Source organism: Engraulis encrasicolus, chromosome 6 (assembly GCF_034702125.1).
Source record: "Engraulis encrasicolus isolate BLACKSEA-1 chromosome 6, IST_EnEncr_1.0, whole genome shotgun sequence".
In the NCBI taxonomy this organism is placed as follows: Eukaryota; Metazoa; Chordata; class Actinopteri; order Clupeiformes; family Engraulidae; genus Engraulis; species Engraulis encrasicolus.
In genome coordinates, this window is record NC_085862.1 from 4784766 (window position 1) to 4802973 (window position 18208).

Here is an 18208-nt window from a genome sequence, read left to right on the forward strand (position 1 = left end):
TAGAACTAAAGGCAGTATGGGAGTTCCCAGGCTATCCATATCTAGTATTAGTCAGCACATCAAGATGGATATGTGTACCGATTTAAATTAAAAAACTGAAAAAATAAACTACTGTAAACGCATAATAAGCAGCTTATAAGATGTTAACAAAGTTAATAAGCATGTTATTGGGCACTTGTAAGGGTATTACTACCTGCTTACTAGTCACTATAAACGCTTATTAGAAGAACCTTATTCTAAAGCGTTACCAAAAACTGCATAATACTGCAATGTTGTGGTACAGTTTTCTTCATCCATCATTAGGAAACTGGCCATACTTCCTGTGACCATATGCTGCACATAATTGTACTATCAAGTTCTATGAGCTTTTGTTGTCACACCATGTCCCTATGTAACATCATGTCACACCATGTCCTGTGTCAGGGACTCACTAATTCGACGCCCTTTCGGTACTTACTGTACCGCTTACGTCATACGACCCTAACCCTAACCTTAACCCTAAACCTAACCCTGACCTTAAATCGCTTGTTTGAAATGTTTCATTACCATTTGACGTACCACTTAAGTACCGAGAGGGCGTCAAACTAGTGGGTCCCAAGTCACACTCTGTCCCTGCGTCACACAGTGTCCCTGTGTTTATTCCAAAGGCACTGCAGGAGGAGGAGGAGATGAAGGGGCAGAGCAGAGCCTGGACTCTGAGGCGGACACAGAGCTGGAGGCGGACACCACAGGGGAGGAAGGCCATGCACAGCAGCAGGCCAGTGACACCAGCGCTGAGGAAGAGCACCACGGAAAGGAGGAGGAGGAGGAGGAAGGGCACCCTGAGGAGAGCAGTAGCAGTGGAGGAGGAGAAGGAGGACACCCAGGCCCCACACCTGTCATCCTGTTGGAGCCAGACAGCCAGGAAGGAGAAGGAGGAGACGCAGACCCAACACCACCTGCCCTGCCCGAAACAGAACCGCCTGAGCTGGACGACCCAGATGGGGGTCCGGAAGAAGGCTCCACCCTGGCCACCCTCAATACCAACCAGTCTAACAACTGCCTGCTTCGGATCGAGCCTGCCGTTGGTGTCGGTGTCGGCGTCTGTGTCTCGCCCTACCCAAAGTCAGGTGCTCGCAGGTTGAGCGTCTATAAAGATCAGGGTCGAGATGGGAAGGTAGAGTTAATCTGAAGTGACCATGCAGTATTTTTAATTAAGTGTTTGTTTTTTAATTGCTATCTTAACGAAGGTGTTTTTTTTGTCCCTTTTTATTATACATATATATCATATATTTTAAAAACACAAATGTGAAGAATTATTCCTCCTCGAGAAGGCCTATAACTGCACATATCTGGAAAAGCGTCCTGGTATAAATTCCAAATCACTTTTTATTACTGTTCCGTATTTTCACAGCACCATTTCAGCACTAAAGCAAAAAATATGTTGGGTATGTTGAGTCCCTCTGTTGTATTGTAAAAATGGAATTTTTTACACGTTTTTGTATGTATGTCCCATGCTCGTGTTTTTTAATTAATAAAGAGAAACTGATGCAATTATGTGTATTGTTCTCATTTCCCATTTTAATGCTTGCTGCCTGATGTTCCGGTTTACCATCATGGGTATGGCTAACAAGACTTGGTGTGTTCCCTGAAGCAAATCGCTGCAAAATGAGGAAGGTGCCTGATGCAAAGTTTTAGAGCCATCACAGTGAACTTCCTTGTTGCACATGTTGTGACTGCCCACTGCTGCCACTGTCACACATCTTATCGTAAAAGTCTGTGGTGGTGGAACCAGGTTGTGGCCCACAAAATGCTTGCTTTTAAGAAGAAGCCAAAGAAGGTATGGGGCTGTGTGTTGTGTGTGTGTGTCTGTGTCTGTGTTTGTTTGTTTGTTTGTTTGTTTGTCTGTGTGTGTGTGTGTGTGTGTGTATATATATATATGAATGTGACTTTGAGACTTAATGGGCTGCTGTCCATTATATTCAGACCAGATGTGCTGCTGTGTTCATCAGGACACAATTTAGACAGTCAAGGCTAGGGCAAATTGCAGTTTCTCAAAGGTAGGCCTACCAAAGCAAAGACTGTCAAAGCGTAAAGTTTGTTCTCAGTTTTCTACCATCGAAACATGACTAAACAACATGTTATCCCAGTAAGCCTACGAATTTTACATGGATGGTTTCAAAACTAAAGGGGTTAACTAGGTAGAACTGAGAGTTTGGCAAAAAAACAAGCTGCGCTCCTTTTGGTTCTGGTGTTGTAGTCAGGTAGACTAGAGACAGCATGTAGGGGTCGCGCACACACAAAATGTCAAACTTTGGGTTGGTTTGTGTGGGGTTTTTTTAACTTAAAGGTTGTGCTTTTTTACTGAAGGAGCCTTACCCAGAAGGGTGCAAAAACGAAAAGGGAAAAAGGTGCAAACTTCAGTGCACAGTACTCATTCAAACTTCAGTGCAAACATTCAAATGGGGGACTACCAGCACCACCAGCAGTTGCTGTACTTGCACCTTGCATTGCATGTTAATGGTACAGGCTGAAATATTTCAAATGTTTATCTGTGGAATGGAAACTGATTTGTGTTCATATCTTTTATTTAGCCTATTAATGTCCTTCTACTAATTAATCAGAATTCATTTATTTAAGTTTCGCCCCCTAGTGTTAACTCAAAGTGATGGCCAAACACAAGTGTAAAAAGTAGAAGTGAAGATATTAAAACAGATGTTTACTGAATGCAAATGTCATTGGTACTTTCATGCTGCTTCACAAACAGATGCAAATACAGTGTCTGTCTGTAGGCTATACAACAATGAGGTTGTGCCGGTCATTTCCACAAACATATTGTACATACATACGGTAGCCTACACCTCTCATTATATTGCTAGCAGCAGAAGATTCGCAGTCAACTTCCCGGGGTTGACAATAAAAGACATTGACACACGACAGACACAACCACATTGTTGTGTAGGCTGGTTACTGTCGCCCCATAGGCCTACTGTATAGCCTATACCAGTGGTTCTTAGCTGGAATAGCCTTGGTTGGGACCCATTTTTCAATGGTTCAATGGTTGTGACCCAATATTTTGTCGCACCATCGGATTCTTCAAATAATTATCAAAAATATATCCATGCATTTGAAAATGTGCATCAGCATTTGTATGTCTATTAACTAATGGAGAGGAGTTTCACTCTCTCTTGGACATCAGTCATGTATTCAATACCGCATCTTGGTCAAATTTCATTCATACATTTTTACACCACAGCTCTGCGACCCACCCAGGACCCCTTTGTGACCCACTTTTGGGTCCCGACCCACCAGTTAAGAAACACTGGCCTATACAGACACTATTGGTATCCTGTTTGTAAACATGCAAATACCTAAGACATATTTGCATTGAGTGAACATTTATTTTGGTGTAGTCTATTTACCTCTATTCTTTTTTCACTTGTGTTTGGGATGGTGCAGTGCATTAAATGGGCATGGACCATAACTTACAGTTTATGAGGAACCAGGTTCGAATACCAAACCTCACATCTCTTTTCCCTTCTCTATGCCTGTTCCACTACATGCCTGATGTTAATCTTGCTGTCAAATCAAAAGCCATAAAATATATTTAATGTAGACCAGGGATGGGCAATTATTTTGACCCAAGGGCCACATTGGGTTTAAAATATTGACCAAAGGGTCAGATGTCATTTACAACTTTCCCGTGTCAACTATAAGAAACACTGTAGCCTACGGAAACATAACTTCCTAGGGTGGCCAGACGTCCTCCTTTAGGGAGGACAGTCCTCCTTTTCAGTGCCTTGTCCGGCGTAAGGCACAGCATTAAGCCGGACAAAAATGCATTAAAATGCATGAAATTGCATCTAAAAAACGCTAATTTTCTTGGGGGAGGACCCCCCAAACCCTCCGTCCTGAAATATGTCCTTTGTTGTAAAGGCTCTGCGGGCCGCATGAAATGGCTCAGCGGGCAGCATGTGCCCCCAAGGGCCTGAGTTGCCCACGTCTGATGTAGACGTTTTGAGATCAGTGCTCATTTGTAACTGTGTTTATAATGAAATCTTACAAGGACATCAAAATTTGCTAAATGTAACTATATTTACAAATATATTTATATGTCCAAATATAGTATGAAATACAAATAAATGTGTGATTCCTTCAGGGTCCCCCTGATTGCTCAAGGAGGGGGGGGGGTGCTGAGTTGCAGATGCAGTATTTAAATTACTCATCTATTGTTATCTAGTTGGTGGGCTTGAATTATGAATTATGACACTTTATATAAATTTGTCATATATTTCTTTCTGCGAGGGGGGGGGGCTACCGCAATTTCAGGGGCTTTAGTCCAGTGTTTCTCAACAGGGGTGCCGCGGAAACGTGGCTGATAAATAAATTATGTAATATAATACATATTTGTCTAAATTGATAAGTTAATGCTAGTCAGTGGAATCTTTCATCTGCCATTTACGCACAATAAACTAAATATAGGTCGAAACATCGAACGTAGGTCGTGTGACGTCTCCAAATGTGTTACTTTTCTAAGCTTGTGTGGTATCGGATGCAATGCCATGTTACGGCTTGTTGGTTTGGGGTGCCTTGACATTTTCATCATTCATGAATTGAAAAGGTGCCTCACCTAAAAAAGATTGAGAAACACTGCTCTAGGCCATCTATCTTAATCTGGCCCTGCAAGAAGGGTCAACTCCAGGACACCAAAAAGGATGTGGACAAACCACACAGGTTTTGAGATAATGATACAAAACAAAACTGGAGCTCTTTGGATTGGGTCTATGGATCAATAGTATTGTCTGAAAAGGTGTAAATGTCATGCAGACAAACATAGATTTTGGACATTCAAAAAAAGACAAGCATCCCACCAAATCTATCCATTTTTGGCTGCAGATAAAGGGATAAACTCTGTGCCTGGCAGGGTTCATTGCAGCTTTAAAGCTACATGTATTTCTATTTGTTATTTGCTCTGTATAACTCTATGTGAGCATGACACAATTCAGAAAATGGCTACTGTGTTCATGTTTCAATATGAATATGAATGACGGTGAAATCGAAAACCTTCCTTTCCCTTGATACAGTTGGCATTACTCTTTTGTGATATGGTCCCACAACCGCAGATCAACCCACAATGTTAAAAAGATTAGGCAAATCCAGCCATAAATACTCTACTTGGGGTAAAACTAATCTCGCACCATTTCCTCAGTTAATCTTGCTGAGGCAGTGTAGTGTGTAGGAATTGTTCAGAGGCTGTTGGGGATTGCGAAGGAAGTAATCATATGAGACATGGTATGAGGCTCTCTGATCAGTAGGTAGCTTTCAGATATATTTTGTCATTATATTTTTTTGGGGGGGAAATCCTTACAAATGATAGTTTTGTACAGCATGTGTCTGTTTTGTGTCATGTGTGTTTTGTCAGTATAGGCCTACATCTTTTAAACATGGCATTTGACCTATCCTTTGTATTTTCATCATTGTATATTTCCTTAGCTACATTGTTGCCTTCTTGATAAGCTTAAGTTGGCTTTGTTGATTTCAATAGGGTACAGTCTTGACAGTAGTAGTAGTCTTATAACTCAGTAACAACAGCCTACATCAGGCTCTCATATCTCTGACCAGCTGAAACGGTCATTAACTGGTCAAGTGGACCTGCTGTACTCTCCCTCGACTCTTCTGTGGAACCTAAGATAACATACCGGTGATGATGATTACAGGTTACAGACTTTATTGTGTTAGTGTTTTTCCACTGGGTCATAATATGTCATGATTACAGTAGGCTACCTCCAGCAGGGTGTGCTATGTTTAGCCCCTCAGTGTTTATGAGATTGTGCAGCATACTTCAACAACACAGTACGTTGTCAAGCACAACAGAAATACTCTCGAAAACATACATAGCATATAGAGAATTTAAGTTGAGTTTGGCACAGCGATGGTTGAAATACACAAGATCTGACATCACAGTATTTCATTTATGGTAAAACAAAAAATGTGCTTGAATTGACTGTTAACTGTTAAAATTACAAAATTTGGATCATGGTGCAAAGTTATAGTCGTTTGTTTGTTATGGTCAGCAACTGGGTATCAGAACAGAACACGTTTCACTCTTGTATGGCAGCCAAATAATCTGCCCTGATTGTGTAAGATAGTCACAGTCACCGAATGCCCTATGAACCTGCCTGTTGTACAGTACTTACCCAACAGGTGATAAGGGGGAAACTGTGTGAAGGCTGGACTGGGGGAGAAATATAGGGCCTGGGTACTTCTGGCTTAAAGGGGCCCCTCATAATTAGCAGTGCAGAACTGGTGGGCCCCACACCCTCATGGACCCCTATTTTCAGCAATGCCCGCTATGCCGGTTCAGAACCAGTGGGCCCCGCACCCTCGCGGTCCCCTATTTTCAGCAATGTAAATGGCTGGGCCCGCCGGGAAATGCCCGCTATGCCAGATGGCCAGTGCAGCCCTGAAACTTGTGTAAAGGCCATGGAAGGAATTCTATAATCCTCTTAGCTCTTGTTGTCAGCATAAACAGCAACCTATCAGACTGCCCTGTTCTGACTCCTTATTAATGATTGATTTGAGATGTATAAATTAGCTGGTCAGTCTCAGCTCTGTGCTTTTCAGGATCCTTAAAAACGTCCTGAAGAAGTCCAGAAACAGACACAGGAGTAAAGTGGAGTTGTGGTTTGGCGGCCTGCCTGTTCAGTAGACCATACTGAGCGGCAGTCATGCGGCTCCTTGGGTGCTCTGCCATTCTGTGCCTCGTGCTGCAGACTATGGTAGGGCTGATTTTATAAAATATATAACTTTTGGGACTTTAGTGTTTTTTTAATTATGCTAGTACAGTAGTGACAGAGGGACAGGAAGCAAGTGGGGAGAGAGAGACTTGGAGCTAGCTGGCTAATGATCCAGACCGGAATTGAACCCAGGTCGCTGGCGTAGTAACCTAGTGCCCTACCCTTAGGCCACAGTAGGGCTATGCCAGGCCCCATTTTGAGTGGCACACAACACAATAGCCTATAGAGTTTATATAGTCTAGCTGTCCATCACTGTTTTATTGTGGAATGACAACATTTTGTTGTGGAATTCATTCATCTGGGAAATATTTTGATGAAGAGCAAGGCCGTTTTTGTTTTTTTTGTTTTTTTGTGAGTCACGTTTTTCACATTTTTGTTTCAGTCTGCACCACTGGAGGATTGGCAGACGGCCACTTCTATTTATGAGTTTTCAGCAACAGATATAGATGGCAACGAGGTGTCCCTCGAGAAATACAGGTAAGATGCACACCTTTACAACAAGACAAACTGTGTGGAGAAACAATCCAATCGAGACAATTGTGAGAGATTTCTTTTGACTTCTGACTGGAGAGTCTCCAGATAATTCAGTAGTTTAACCCTATTCAGACTGGGCTTTTTTGGCATTCCTGGGCCTGGGGGGGGGGGAATACAGTATGACTACGAAACTTGGGGGAGATGATCTACATATGGACAGCTATGAATGACATAACATGTGTAATTATCTATTATTATGACATCATTATGACATCATTATGTTATTATGTCCAAAATCTCGCCATAATGGATTTTCCAACAAATGTAGGTAATGCACTTAAATTTTAATGATTTTATGCTTCAAACCACTTAAATGCTCACAAAGTTGTCTGATGCTAATGGAAATAACAAAAAAATATGAAAATATATGGCGTCATAGATATGGTTAAGTGATTTTTGGTCAGACATACCTGTCAGAAAACCGTTGCCATGGACACAGAAAAAATGATAAACCTAATCTTTCGGTACCTAACTGTAGCCAACTAAATGTTAGGAAAAGTCACAAAGTTTCGTAGTCATAGCTTAAGTCGTTAAGGAATTATACGACATCAAAGTTGGTGCGGGCACTTTTAGCCCCCCCCCAGTCTGGATAGGGTTAACCAGAGATAATACAGAAAGATTGTAAAAGATCTTTGGTCTAACTAACCCACCCTAAAGAAGGCTCTGCGCAGCTGCGTGTGGGTGTCTGCCCTGATCATGTTTTTAACTTAAAATAGCCATGCAATGAAGGCTATTTATCATTTTTGGATAAGAAGAGTGCTTTGGACTCCCTCTTTTTTGATGATACTGGTTTCCTCACTTCATATTTTTGGTCTAACTCAGGGGAGTCAGCTGACCCAGGGGCACAGTAGGGCCCTGAGAGATTTTTTTTTTTTTAAGTGTTGAAATCAATTATATTATTGCAAGACGTGCATGACCACGATTTTGTGTGCATTCTGTATGCTTAACATGAGCTAAATTCCAAGGTAGCAAGGTTATTTTTTGTGTGTGTGTGTGTGTGTGTGTGTGAAACTCATACTGGGGCACAGCAAATCAATACCCAGACACGTGCCCCTGTAAAATAGGTGTAGCGACGCCCCTGGTCTAACTTTGGCTGGTCTCTTGTGTCTCTAGGGGCGATGTGGTCATCATCACCAACGTTGCCTCCAAATGAGGCAAGACCCCCGTGAACTACTCTCAGTTTGCAGAGATGCACGCCAAGTACGCTGAGAGAGGTTTACGCATCCTGGCCTTCCCCTCCAACCAGTTTGGAAGACAGGTACTGTACAGTGTGATGCTCCTTGACGATCAGTACCAGGGCCTGTGTGTGTGTGTGCGTGTGTGTGTATGTGAACTGATATAAGGCTGATAGCTGTACTCAAGTGTGTGTTATATGTTTATTGCAATGTCCAATAATGTGTATTAGGTATTTGTGCATGTTTTGTATTGTGTATTAATGTTTTCTATTTGTGTATTTATGTAAGTTGTCAGACACATTAATTTCCCTTGGGATTAATTAAAGTACTCTACTCTACTTAACTCATCAGGAGTGGAGGGCATTTGCTCTGGGCCCAGGGCCCTGCCTTATTATGAGGGGGGGGCTATCAGTATTTTGTCCTGAGGCCCTGTGTGCAGTTTTTGTCCTGCCACTGACAGCCATATACAACAAATAGCTGACAGTGCACAATGAGATACACGCAATCCATTAGGCACCATACTGTAGTGTTTAACATGTAGGATGTGACATAATGTATTGTCTTATGTTGAGCATTATTTCTACCCTTATAATATGGTATTTTAAATATGGTTTTGAGGTGATGGCTTTATACAGTATATGTGCGGCAGTGGTTTTCTATACAATAAGGAAGAGTAGTCTTGTATACAGTGCAGTGATTTCATTATTTCCCTACCAGATGTGCTGTTGTCTGCATGCATATACAGTATAATAGATCATCTTTGAGCAAATATAAATGATCACATATGTGACAACAACAATGATTAAAACAACGTTCTTCAATCTTTTCATAGGAGCCTGGCAGTAATGCTCAGATAAAAGAGTTTGCCAAATCATACAACGCTGAGTTTGCCATGTTCAGCAAGATCGATGTCAACGGAGCGAACGCCCACCCGCTCTGGAAGTGGCTGAAGGAGCAGCCCAATGGCAAAGGTTTCCTTGGAAAGTGAGTACATTTAGGAAACAAGAAAAACTCAATATTACATTACATTACATTACATTACAGTACATTACATTAATATTTAGCAGACACCTTTGTTCAAAGCGACTTACAAGGAGCAATTTAAACAAGAACAGGGTCAGGCACAGTGTACAGTTGCAACACTGATAGCATTGTCCTACAAAGGGTAAAGAAGAGGACAATGCATTAAAAAGTAGCAAAAAGTAAACAAAGACCTCAAGGTGCAGTGTACAGTTGCAACACTGACAACATTGTCAGTCAATACCAAATCTGTGACCAATGGATGAAGTAGGCCTATAGTTATCAATGTCAGATCTGTGACCAAATTATGCGGTAGGCCCATCATAAATCAATATCAAATTTGTGATCAATCAAAGCAGTAGGCCTATATTCCTTCTGATCACTAGGATTGTGTGGAATGTACTTTAAGCCATTGTGTCCTGGAGACACATATACAGGTTTTTCAGGATTTTGAGATTGTAGCTGTTTTATTAACTATGTGGGTATGTTAGAGCTGAATGAACACATTGCAATGCAAGGGTCTTGGCTCTTAAATGTAACTCATTTCATGTTTATATGTGCTTCGGAGGCTGAGATATTTAGGATTAATAGGAAGAGGGCACCCTTTCCCAAAAAGGGCTTAGGACAAAATGGGTTAAAGAACAGCTGTATTTATTTATATAAAGGTCTGGATCTGACAGATGAGTATGTAAAGATAGCGCAACACAGTATTTTTTGTGTAGAATTCACATCTGGTGTTTTTCTGTCCTCTAGTGGCATCAAGTGGAACTTTACCAAGGTATTGGATGATAAACATTCCTTATTTATATGAATATTTCTCTTTTTTGTTTCATACTAGCCTATGCATGGCAGGGCCTTTCAGTATTATGTGCCTTTCATAAAGCGTTTGTGTATTGGAGAAAATTTCATACAATAGTTGCAATACAAAAACAATGATAGAAAATGCAAAATTATTCAAGGTTGTCTTTAAAACGTTTATGTCATTTAACCATGGCCTAGAGCTATATTAACGTACCTTATTTAATTCTGCCTTTTATTTCTAGTTCCTAATTGATCGGCAGGGGAATGTTGTCAAGAGATATTCACCACTTCAGGATCCAAGTGTAAGTTTAAACCATTCAGGCAATTTTGGAATTGCTTTGCTTTGATTCAACTAGTTGTTTTCACTCACATTTCTTTATTTTTGTAGTCACAATATTTTTCACTCACACTGTTCATGATAGGCCTACATTGATTACAATGAAAACAAATGTAGGCTATAAGATAGCTACCTGGATGAACATCTTAAAATAATCTGAGACTACTATCTGTTCGCTGACCTTATTGCATGAAGAAAGTACCTCATGTGGCCTTGCCGTACGGTACCCTCATTTTACTGTTAAAGGGAAACTTCAGCCAATTTCAATATTTTCAGTTGTAATGCTTACACTACCATGGACTTGTCAGTTTTTTCTTCTTCTTCAGCCTTTTCCGAGGTCCTGGTCATTGTAATGAGGGCAGGTGTTTGTTTAGGCCTACATTTTAAAAAACAAAACAAACAAAAAAAACATTTTTATTTATTCCCTAAAAACATCCAAAAGGTTATACAACATCAGCAGACAACTAGCAAACAGCGATACCCTTTGGGAAAATATTCGGAATAGACCAATGTTAAGATTTTAAAATGTAAAAGCTGCCCCCATTAGAATAGCTCATATTTCGGAAAGGGCTGAGCCAAAAAATGCAGCATCACCGGGTACTGACAAGTCAACTGTAGCGTGACCAATACAACAGCATATTGGAATTGGCAGAAGTGGTCCTTTACTGATGATTTTTTTCTCTTTAGGAGGTGGAGAAGGATCTTCCCAGCTATCTGTAGGCGAATTCTTCAGCACCAACGCACTCGCAGTGATGCCCTCCAAACCCCTGCCCCGCCCCCTCCACACTCTCCTGTCCTGTGGCACATCAGGGAATCAATTGGCTCTGTCCAGATTAGTGATGGTCCGTCCCTAAACCCAGCCCATGGACAGGTCAGACCTGATGCATTTGGCGTGCAACATTTCTGGAAGAGCCCTAGCTATTCCTTGATGTCCCACAGGAGCACCCCCAATACCACCCCCCCTCAACACTCCACTGTCTCCATCACAGTACAGGAAGGGCACTATTGTTTGCTTCACACTAATAATTATTCTATATGGATGTAATAGATTTTGGCTCATAGTACAAAAAAAACCACCCAAAACGTTGTGTCATTTTAATGTATACTATTGACATCAATAAAGGCTATTTTCAGTGCTGCATGTGTCTGTTTAATTGTGGAACTCGCACCATTCCATTTTAGTTGTTGTTGAACCAAAAAAGGGAAATTATGATTTTTGGATAGGCCTAGATGTGGCCATGGCAGTGTCTAAGGATGGTTACCACGTCAGTTGTAATTTTGTAGAGGTTATGGTCATGGGACGCTGGATGAAATTAAATGCATGAACCTGTCTAAGACCTACTGCTCACATCTGAAGGAAAAAAGATTGCATAGCACTGCATTAGCCTAATGTAATCCACAATTTTCCAAGGTCCACAATTTTCCAAGGTTGCCATTGCCAAGCAAGCAGCGTCACGTTTTGGAGGATACGTGACGTGGTACCAATAGGGAGCACTCACAGCTAGGAATCCGTCACATCCATCCCTCCCGTTCCAGTACAGCAGCCAGCAGCTGATCGCAAATACCGAGGAAGGCAAGAAGTGATGCACTAAATTGTACCCCCGTAGCACCGATGAGAAGACGACGGCAGCCCACACACGTCTTTTTGCTGTCGTCTCACGTGTTTTCGCTCACGTAGATTGGGAAGACGGTTCTTTACAAGGATCTCAAAAAGGTGGACTGTATTCTGGGGGAATCGTGCTTCTTTTTACACCAGGAATTCTGAATGGAAGCCGAGGGAGCGGCTAGCCTGTCTGAGGTCGGAGATGCCAGTCCGTTATCCGGGGCCGCAGCATCCGATGACACGGAAACGGTCATCGGTGTCGGTTTTGGGATGGAGGCCTGCGAGATAGGTAATTTTTGTATGAATGCATGCTTTATCTTTATTTGTGGCAGATATTCGTTTCAAAGGGTAACCTTTACGCCCCAGCAGCTGCTAACATTGGCTAGCCCAGTCACTGTCAGGCTAGCTAGCTCTATCGGGCTAGTCAACTTAGCTGTCAAACGGGAGGTAAGCTGTCAGTGCATCTGAAAACAGTCGTACCTTCTTCAATACCAAATACATTACGCATTCTATCGATGGATCGCATTGCTATGTTTTTCGATGCGTTACGTGCGGATCTAGTTCCAAAACATGTTACACAAGGATGACAATTGTAACCGGAGAGCAGCCCTCACGTGAACCAGGAGACAACGCTAACCTTGTTAAAAGCTGCCATTGTATCCTATTGCGATAAACACCTCACTGACCGTGGTAGCAAGCCTGAGTTGCACGCGCCCTGTTTTGCTGTATCGTCCACATCACAAATGTGTCAGCGTATTGGGAATTATCATAGCGATTTCTCCCCCTTACGTTTCCTTTTGCTGAAGCTGCTTAACTGGTTTGCAGTCGATATGCCTGCAAGCAATAGGAGATTTGTTTACCACTGGCTTCAGTGAACATTATGCAGCACCACACAGTATGATGTGGAATGGAAGACACCTAATCCACTTCTCCTGTAGTGTCTGTTGACCTCTTTCCCATGTGCCATACCATATGTTGCCCCCAAAAACCCAGTTCTGGGACCACTACATTTGGGAAGTTTTATGTTATTTTTTAATCCTCAGTCTAGCTGAAGGATTAAACATGCTGATGGGGTGATTACTATGTTGGACCCAAAGTTCCCCAAATACTGTGTTTTATGTGTTTTGTGTTTTCCCCTGTAATGCAACTAGTCATAAGCTGAAGAAGATGCTTAAATCCCCCCCCCCTCCCCTCTCCTCATGATAATCCATCCAATATCTGATTTTAAGATGTAGGTCCTATATATAGCTTACTATGGACATCAGACCCAAAGAGTGTTTACCTTTATGATAAAGAGGGCTTCGTTTCTAACCTTGCACCTCAGAGCCAGAGTCAAATAGTGAACAGACAAGTTTGTCTTGACAATACCCTTACAGACACTACCCCTGTTATAAATGAGCTATTTCCAGAATGTCAATGACCAAGTGGTAATATATTACTAAAGGCCCTATGCACTGTCATAGCAATGGTAGTTCCATTTTTTCAGTGACTATCACAACGTCCCAGTGGCAGGGCGATGTCTGGTAAGGGGGTACGGCCTAAGTTTTAAGAAATAAACATGGGATATACTTTGATTAAACATTCATTTTATTTTGTTTAAAAACGAATTAGGCATAGTGACTCTTACACTGTGAACCGTTGGTCCAGACCCATCATTACAACCCCCAAGCTTAAATGATTTCTTTAAAAGCTTGAGTATGCAACTAAGCCTCTTTTTACTTCAGCGGCTGCCATCCAAGCTCCAGCAATTACTGAATGGCTCTCTCTCTCTCTCTTTCAAGGTCATCACACTGTCTGCAACCGTTCCATCCCTCACAATATGCTGCCCACCCCACCCACGCATTACTGTAGGCTAAGGAGCTAGCCGCTAGGCTGATTACATGTGGAGGGAATGAGCATAATTCCTTGTGATTTGTTTTTGTTTACTGTCTCGACTCACTCGGCTCACAATTTGTTTACTTGTTGTTGTTAGTGTAATATATGCAGGGCAGCTTATGGGGGGGGTATGGGTGGGTGAACTGACCACTTGCCCCAGGCCCAGGGAGAGATGGGACCCAGTCCTCTATCCTCATTACATTGTATGAATTGGGTGGCGGGCAAGGCCGGGTTAAGATGGCCTGGGGCCCCTAGGCTATGGTTTGCTTTGGGGCCCCCCTGGAGGCAAATTTCGCTGACAAATTTACATAGACAGTGTCATAATTACAAGCTAGGAATTAAGGATAACTTGTCTACCAACTGTACTCAATAAGACACATGAATTTTCAATATTGCCTCCTGGCAGGTGGGGACCCCTAGGCTGCAGCCATATCTAGCCTGTGCATTAATTCAGCCCTGGTGGCGGGGCCCTCTCAGATAGCTTTGTCCTGGACCCATCTAAAGCTGTCAGTGGCCCTGAGTATATGCATTGGTGAAATGGTTGATTTGCTTTGTTTATGGTATACTACTAGTGTTGCAACAAAAAGGTGTGAATAAATTCATTGCATTTATACATTTTATGAAAATATATCCATTTGAATTTATACATATAGGTCCTTGTTTATTTTCATAAAATGTATAAATGCAATGAATTTATTCACACAAGGTTAGTCTCTAAAGAGACTCTCTTCAGAATCTGTTTATAGTCAGTGGGTCAGGGTCTTGTTACCTATGGCTCGGGCTGTTGTCTCTCCATTCTGTATACTGGCTGTTTGAAACCGCTGACGTCAAAACATTTTTGCCTCGATAGCGCTCGTCTTGTGCCCAATCTAAAGCCCCTCTCTGCTCAGTATGGCAGGTGGGCACTGAATGCCTTCAAGGTCTCGGTTCTCGTTTGTCCGATTTGGTGTTTTCAGTACTGGCTGGCCATCCTTTTATGTGACTTGTGTACATTGATGCGTACTACTGTTTCTATTCTTGTCTTGTGTCATGATTTTCAGTTCTGTAAACACTAAGGTGTAGGTAAAACACCAATCTGTGGAGATCACATGGATAACTGCATTTACAGAGAAACGCCTCAGCTGTGGTGTTGTTTAATGTAAACACTGGAGAATATGTTATGGAGGTCTGTAAAATGAGATGTTGTTTCCATAAGACACATTTCCATATGACCTTTTCATGTATTATTCTAAGCCCAATAAGGTTTTGTTTCGCCATTCCTCTGTTTTGTTCATAAACTCAACAAGAAAAGATTAAATTAATGCAGGGACTGTGTCGAAGTCTCCAACCATACTGAATTTGTATGTCAAATGCTTTAGGCTATTTGTTAATTTCACGTGAAATCGGACACATTTGTAATACTGTATGTGTAAAAAACATTTTTAATTTTCATGCCAGATTCATGCAAACGTACCTTTTGGGGTTCTACGTTGCCACTAGTAAAAAGGCACACTCAGTTAAATTGAAATCCGCGTCGCTCGGGCCTGAAGTGTCTGATTTCACGAGAAATGACTATGGTGAAATCCTCCTAACTTATTACATTAGGCTACATGCTTCCCACCCCTTACCTTAGCCATCCACGACACCATTTTACACCCTTCCTTACCTGCTGAATTGGTCCGGTCACGTACTGGATATTCCTCTTATATGTCACAATTTCGTGAAAAAGGGTCAAATTGTTGTTCCATATTCAGTGTTATTATATTCCATGTTCAGTGCTTTGCATCATGTCAATATTATGATTACGTTACATTAAATTTCACTTAGATGACACTTTTATCCAAAGCGAATTACAATTGGGTCATTCCACGCCAAATCAACAAGTGCCCGTGCACTTAGGTCTCAAAAAATTCTGAAAATATTACCAAGTGTACCCATGGTACTTAAGAGAAACACTGTAAATTTATTTGAATGTAAGATGTATACTCTCCGTGTTACAGCCAATTTTACTGGGGGAGGGGGGTGCCCATTTTGTTCACACTCTTTTTTTTTGTCAAAGTTCACAAGCCCCTAGCTCAATAACTAAACCATGTAGGAAGCTCAAATTTGGCATGTTGGTACATAGATATGAATAGTTTGTTGCTAAACTGTCAGTTTTGGTCTGTATGATCCTGCATCGTCATAGCATTCCCTCAAAGACGATACAAATTGTACTGGAGTTATTGGCTGTGCTCTGTTTAGGCCTTCAGAAGACATATTTGTGCCCAACATAGCCTCATGATTTGTTTCCCTTGTAGATACAAGTAGAAACACTCCCATAAAAATATATAAATAGAAAGGAAACCCCATCAGTGTTTGACAAGAACACCTCACAAGTCTGACAAATCATTTTGGGTGTCATTTTCAGAGCACCAGAACACCTTGTGGGATTGTCCACAGATTTTTATTTTATTTTTTTCTTCATTCTCCATGAAGTCTTCTTTTTAAAAATGCCAATGAGACTTGTCTTATGTGATGTTTTCGTTTTTAATTTCCACCCTGAACATGGGCAAAATGCAAAAAGAGAGCAACATGTTTTCTATAACATTTAATGTAAAGACTAAATAATCAAATGCAAATTTTGCCCAGACATGATCACCCGAGAGTCCTTGTGCAGGGGTGCAGGTACCCCTTTTCAAAATCAATGATTTCAGGAGCGTTCAATGTGGGAGCAGGTTCGCACACCAAAAGAGACAGTAGGTCAGGCACAAAGAGTCATGTTGTTACTTGTTTTGACCAGCAGATGGCAGCGGAAGAAACGCATAGAAAACATATTGCTCTCAATGTGCATGGTGCCCATGTTCAGGTTGGAAATTGAAAAAGAAAACATCACATAAGACAAGTCTCATTGGCATTTTTTAAAAGAAGAATTCATGGAGAATGAAGAAAAAAATAAAATAAAAATCTGCGGACAATCCCACAAGGGGTTCTGGAGCTCTGAAAATGACACCCAAAATGATTTGTCAGACTAGTGAGGTCTTCTTTTCAAACACTGATGGGGTTTCCTCTCTATTTATAGCTTTTTATGAGAGTGTTCCTACTTGTCTCTACAAGGGAGAAAAATCAAGAGGCTATGTTGGGCACAAATATGTCTTCTGAAGGCCTAAACAGAGCACAGCCAAAAATTCCAGTGCAATTTGTATCATCTTTGAGGGAATATTATGACAATGCAGTATCATACAGACCAAAACTGACAGTTTAGCAACAAACTATTCCTATCTATGTACCAGCATGCCAAAGTTGAGCTTCCTACATGGTTTAGTTATTGAGCTAGGGGCTTGTGAACTTTGACAAAAAAAAGAGTGTGAACAAAATGGGCACCCCCCTCCCCCATTAAAATTGGCTGTAACACGGAGAGTATACATCTTACATTCAAATAAATTTACAGTGTTTCTCTTAAGTACCATGGGTACACTTGGTAATATTTTCAGAATTTTTTGAGACCTAAGTGCGCGGGCACTTGTTGATTTGGCATGGAATGACCCAATTATAATTTATCAGGGTATTGGTCATAGTTCCTATAGCGATGTGTGGTTAGGTGCCTCCTTGCTCAAGGACACTTCAGCCATAGATGGGAAAGGTCAGGTTGGATTACCACTCTACTGTTAATCCATCTTCAGATTTGCTTTGCTAGTGAGAAAGAAGGAAAGAATAAAAACAGCATAACACTTTTAATGTTGATGCTAGATTCGTGCAAATGTACCTCAGGGGTTCTACGTTGCCACTAGTAAAAAGGCTCACGAAGTTAAATTGAAATCTGCGTCGCTCGGCCCCAAAGTGTCTCAATTCACTTGAAATGAATCTGCAGTCGGAGGTGGTGAAATCATCCCAGCTTATTACATCAGGCTATATGCTTCCCACCCCTTACGTCAGCCATCCACGACACCATTTTACACCCTTCCTTACTTGCTGAATTGGTCTGGTCACGCACTGTTTATTCCTCTCATATGCTACCATTTCATGAAAAAAGGGTCAATATTCACCTTGCTCAGCGCTTTGCATCATGCAAATATACGTATGATAACATTACATTAAATTACACTTAGATGACACTTTTATCCAAAGCGAA

At 41.4% G+C, this 18208-nt stretch overlaps 3 protein-coding genes and 1 long non-coding RNA gene across 8 annotated transcripts in view; all 4 read left to right on the forward strand.

Annotated features, from left to right (window-relative positions):
* arhgap45b (Rho GTPase activating protein 45b) overlaps positions 1–1533 on the forward strand; it is a 44630-nt gene extending 43097 nt beyond the window's left edge. For all 4 annotated transcript variants that reach the window (XM_063200492.1, XM_063200493.1, XM_063200494.1 and 1 more), the window contains exon 23: positions 648–1533. In XM_063200492.1, coding sequence (XP_063056562.1) covers positions 648–1171 — 524 coding nt within the window. In that variant the 3' untranslated portion in view covers positions 1172–1533. The remainder of the gene's footprint in view (positions 1–647) is intronic.
* Positions 1534–6582: 5049 nt separating this feature from the next.
* Positions 6583–11782, forward strand: gpx4a (glutathione peroxidase 4a). The gene is made up of 7 exons (XM_063200502.1): positions 6583–6758; positions 7159–7253; positions 8424–8568; positions 9318–9469; positions 10259–10283; positions 10549–10608; positions 11331–11782. The coding sequence occupies exons 1-7, from the start codon at positions 6708–6710 to the stop codon at positions 11361–11363; spliced, it is 561 nt and encodes a 186-aa protein (XP_063056572.1). The 5' UTR covers positions 6583–6707; the 3' UTR covers positions 11364–11782.
* LOC134450623 (uncharacterized) lies at positions 7264–8181 on the forward strand. Its single transcript, XR_010035128.1, has 2 exons — positions 7264–7366; positions 7904–8181. It is a non-coding gene; the product is annotated as an uncharacterized LOC134450623 (long non-coding RNA).
* Positions 11783–11806: 24 nt separating the features above from the next.
* Positions 11807–18208, forward strand: part of pip5k1ca (phosphatidylinositol-4-phosphate 5-kinase, type I, gamma a) — a 77728-nt gene continuing 71326 nt past the window's right edge. The window contains exon 1 of one of the 2 annotated variants that reach the window (XM_063200499.1): positions 11807–12535. In XM_063200499.1, coding sequence (XP_063056569.1) covers positions 12409–12535 — 127 coding nt within the window. In that variant the 5' untranslated portion in view covers positions 11807–12408. The remainder of the gene's footprint in view (positions 12536–18208) is intronic. The other variant, XM_063200500.1, reaches the window with a different exon arrangement.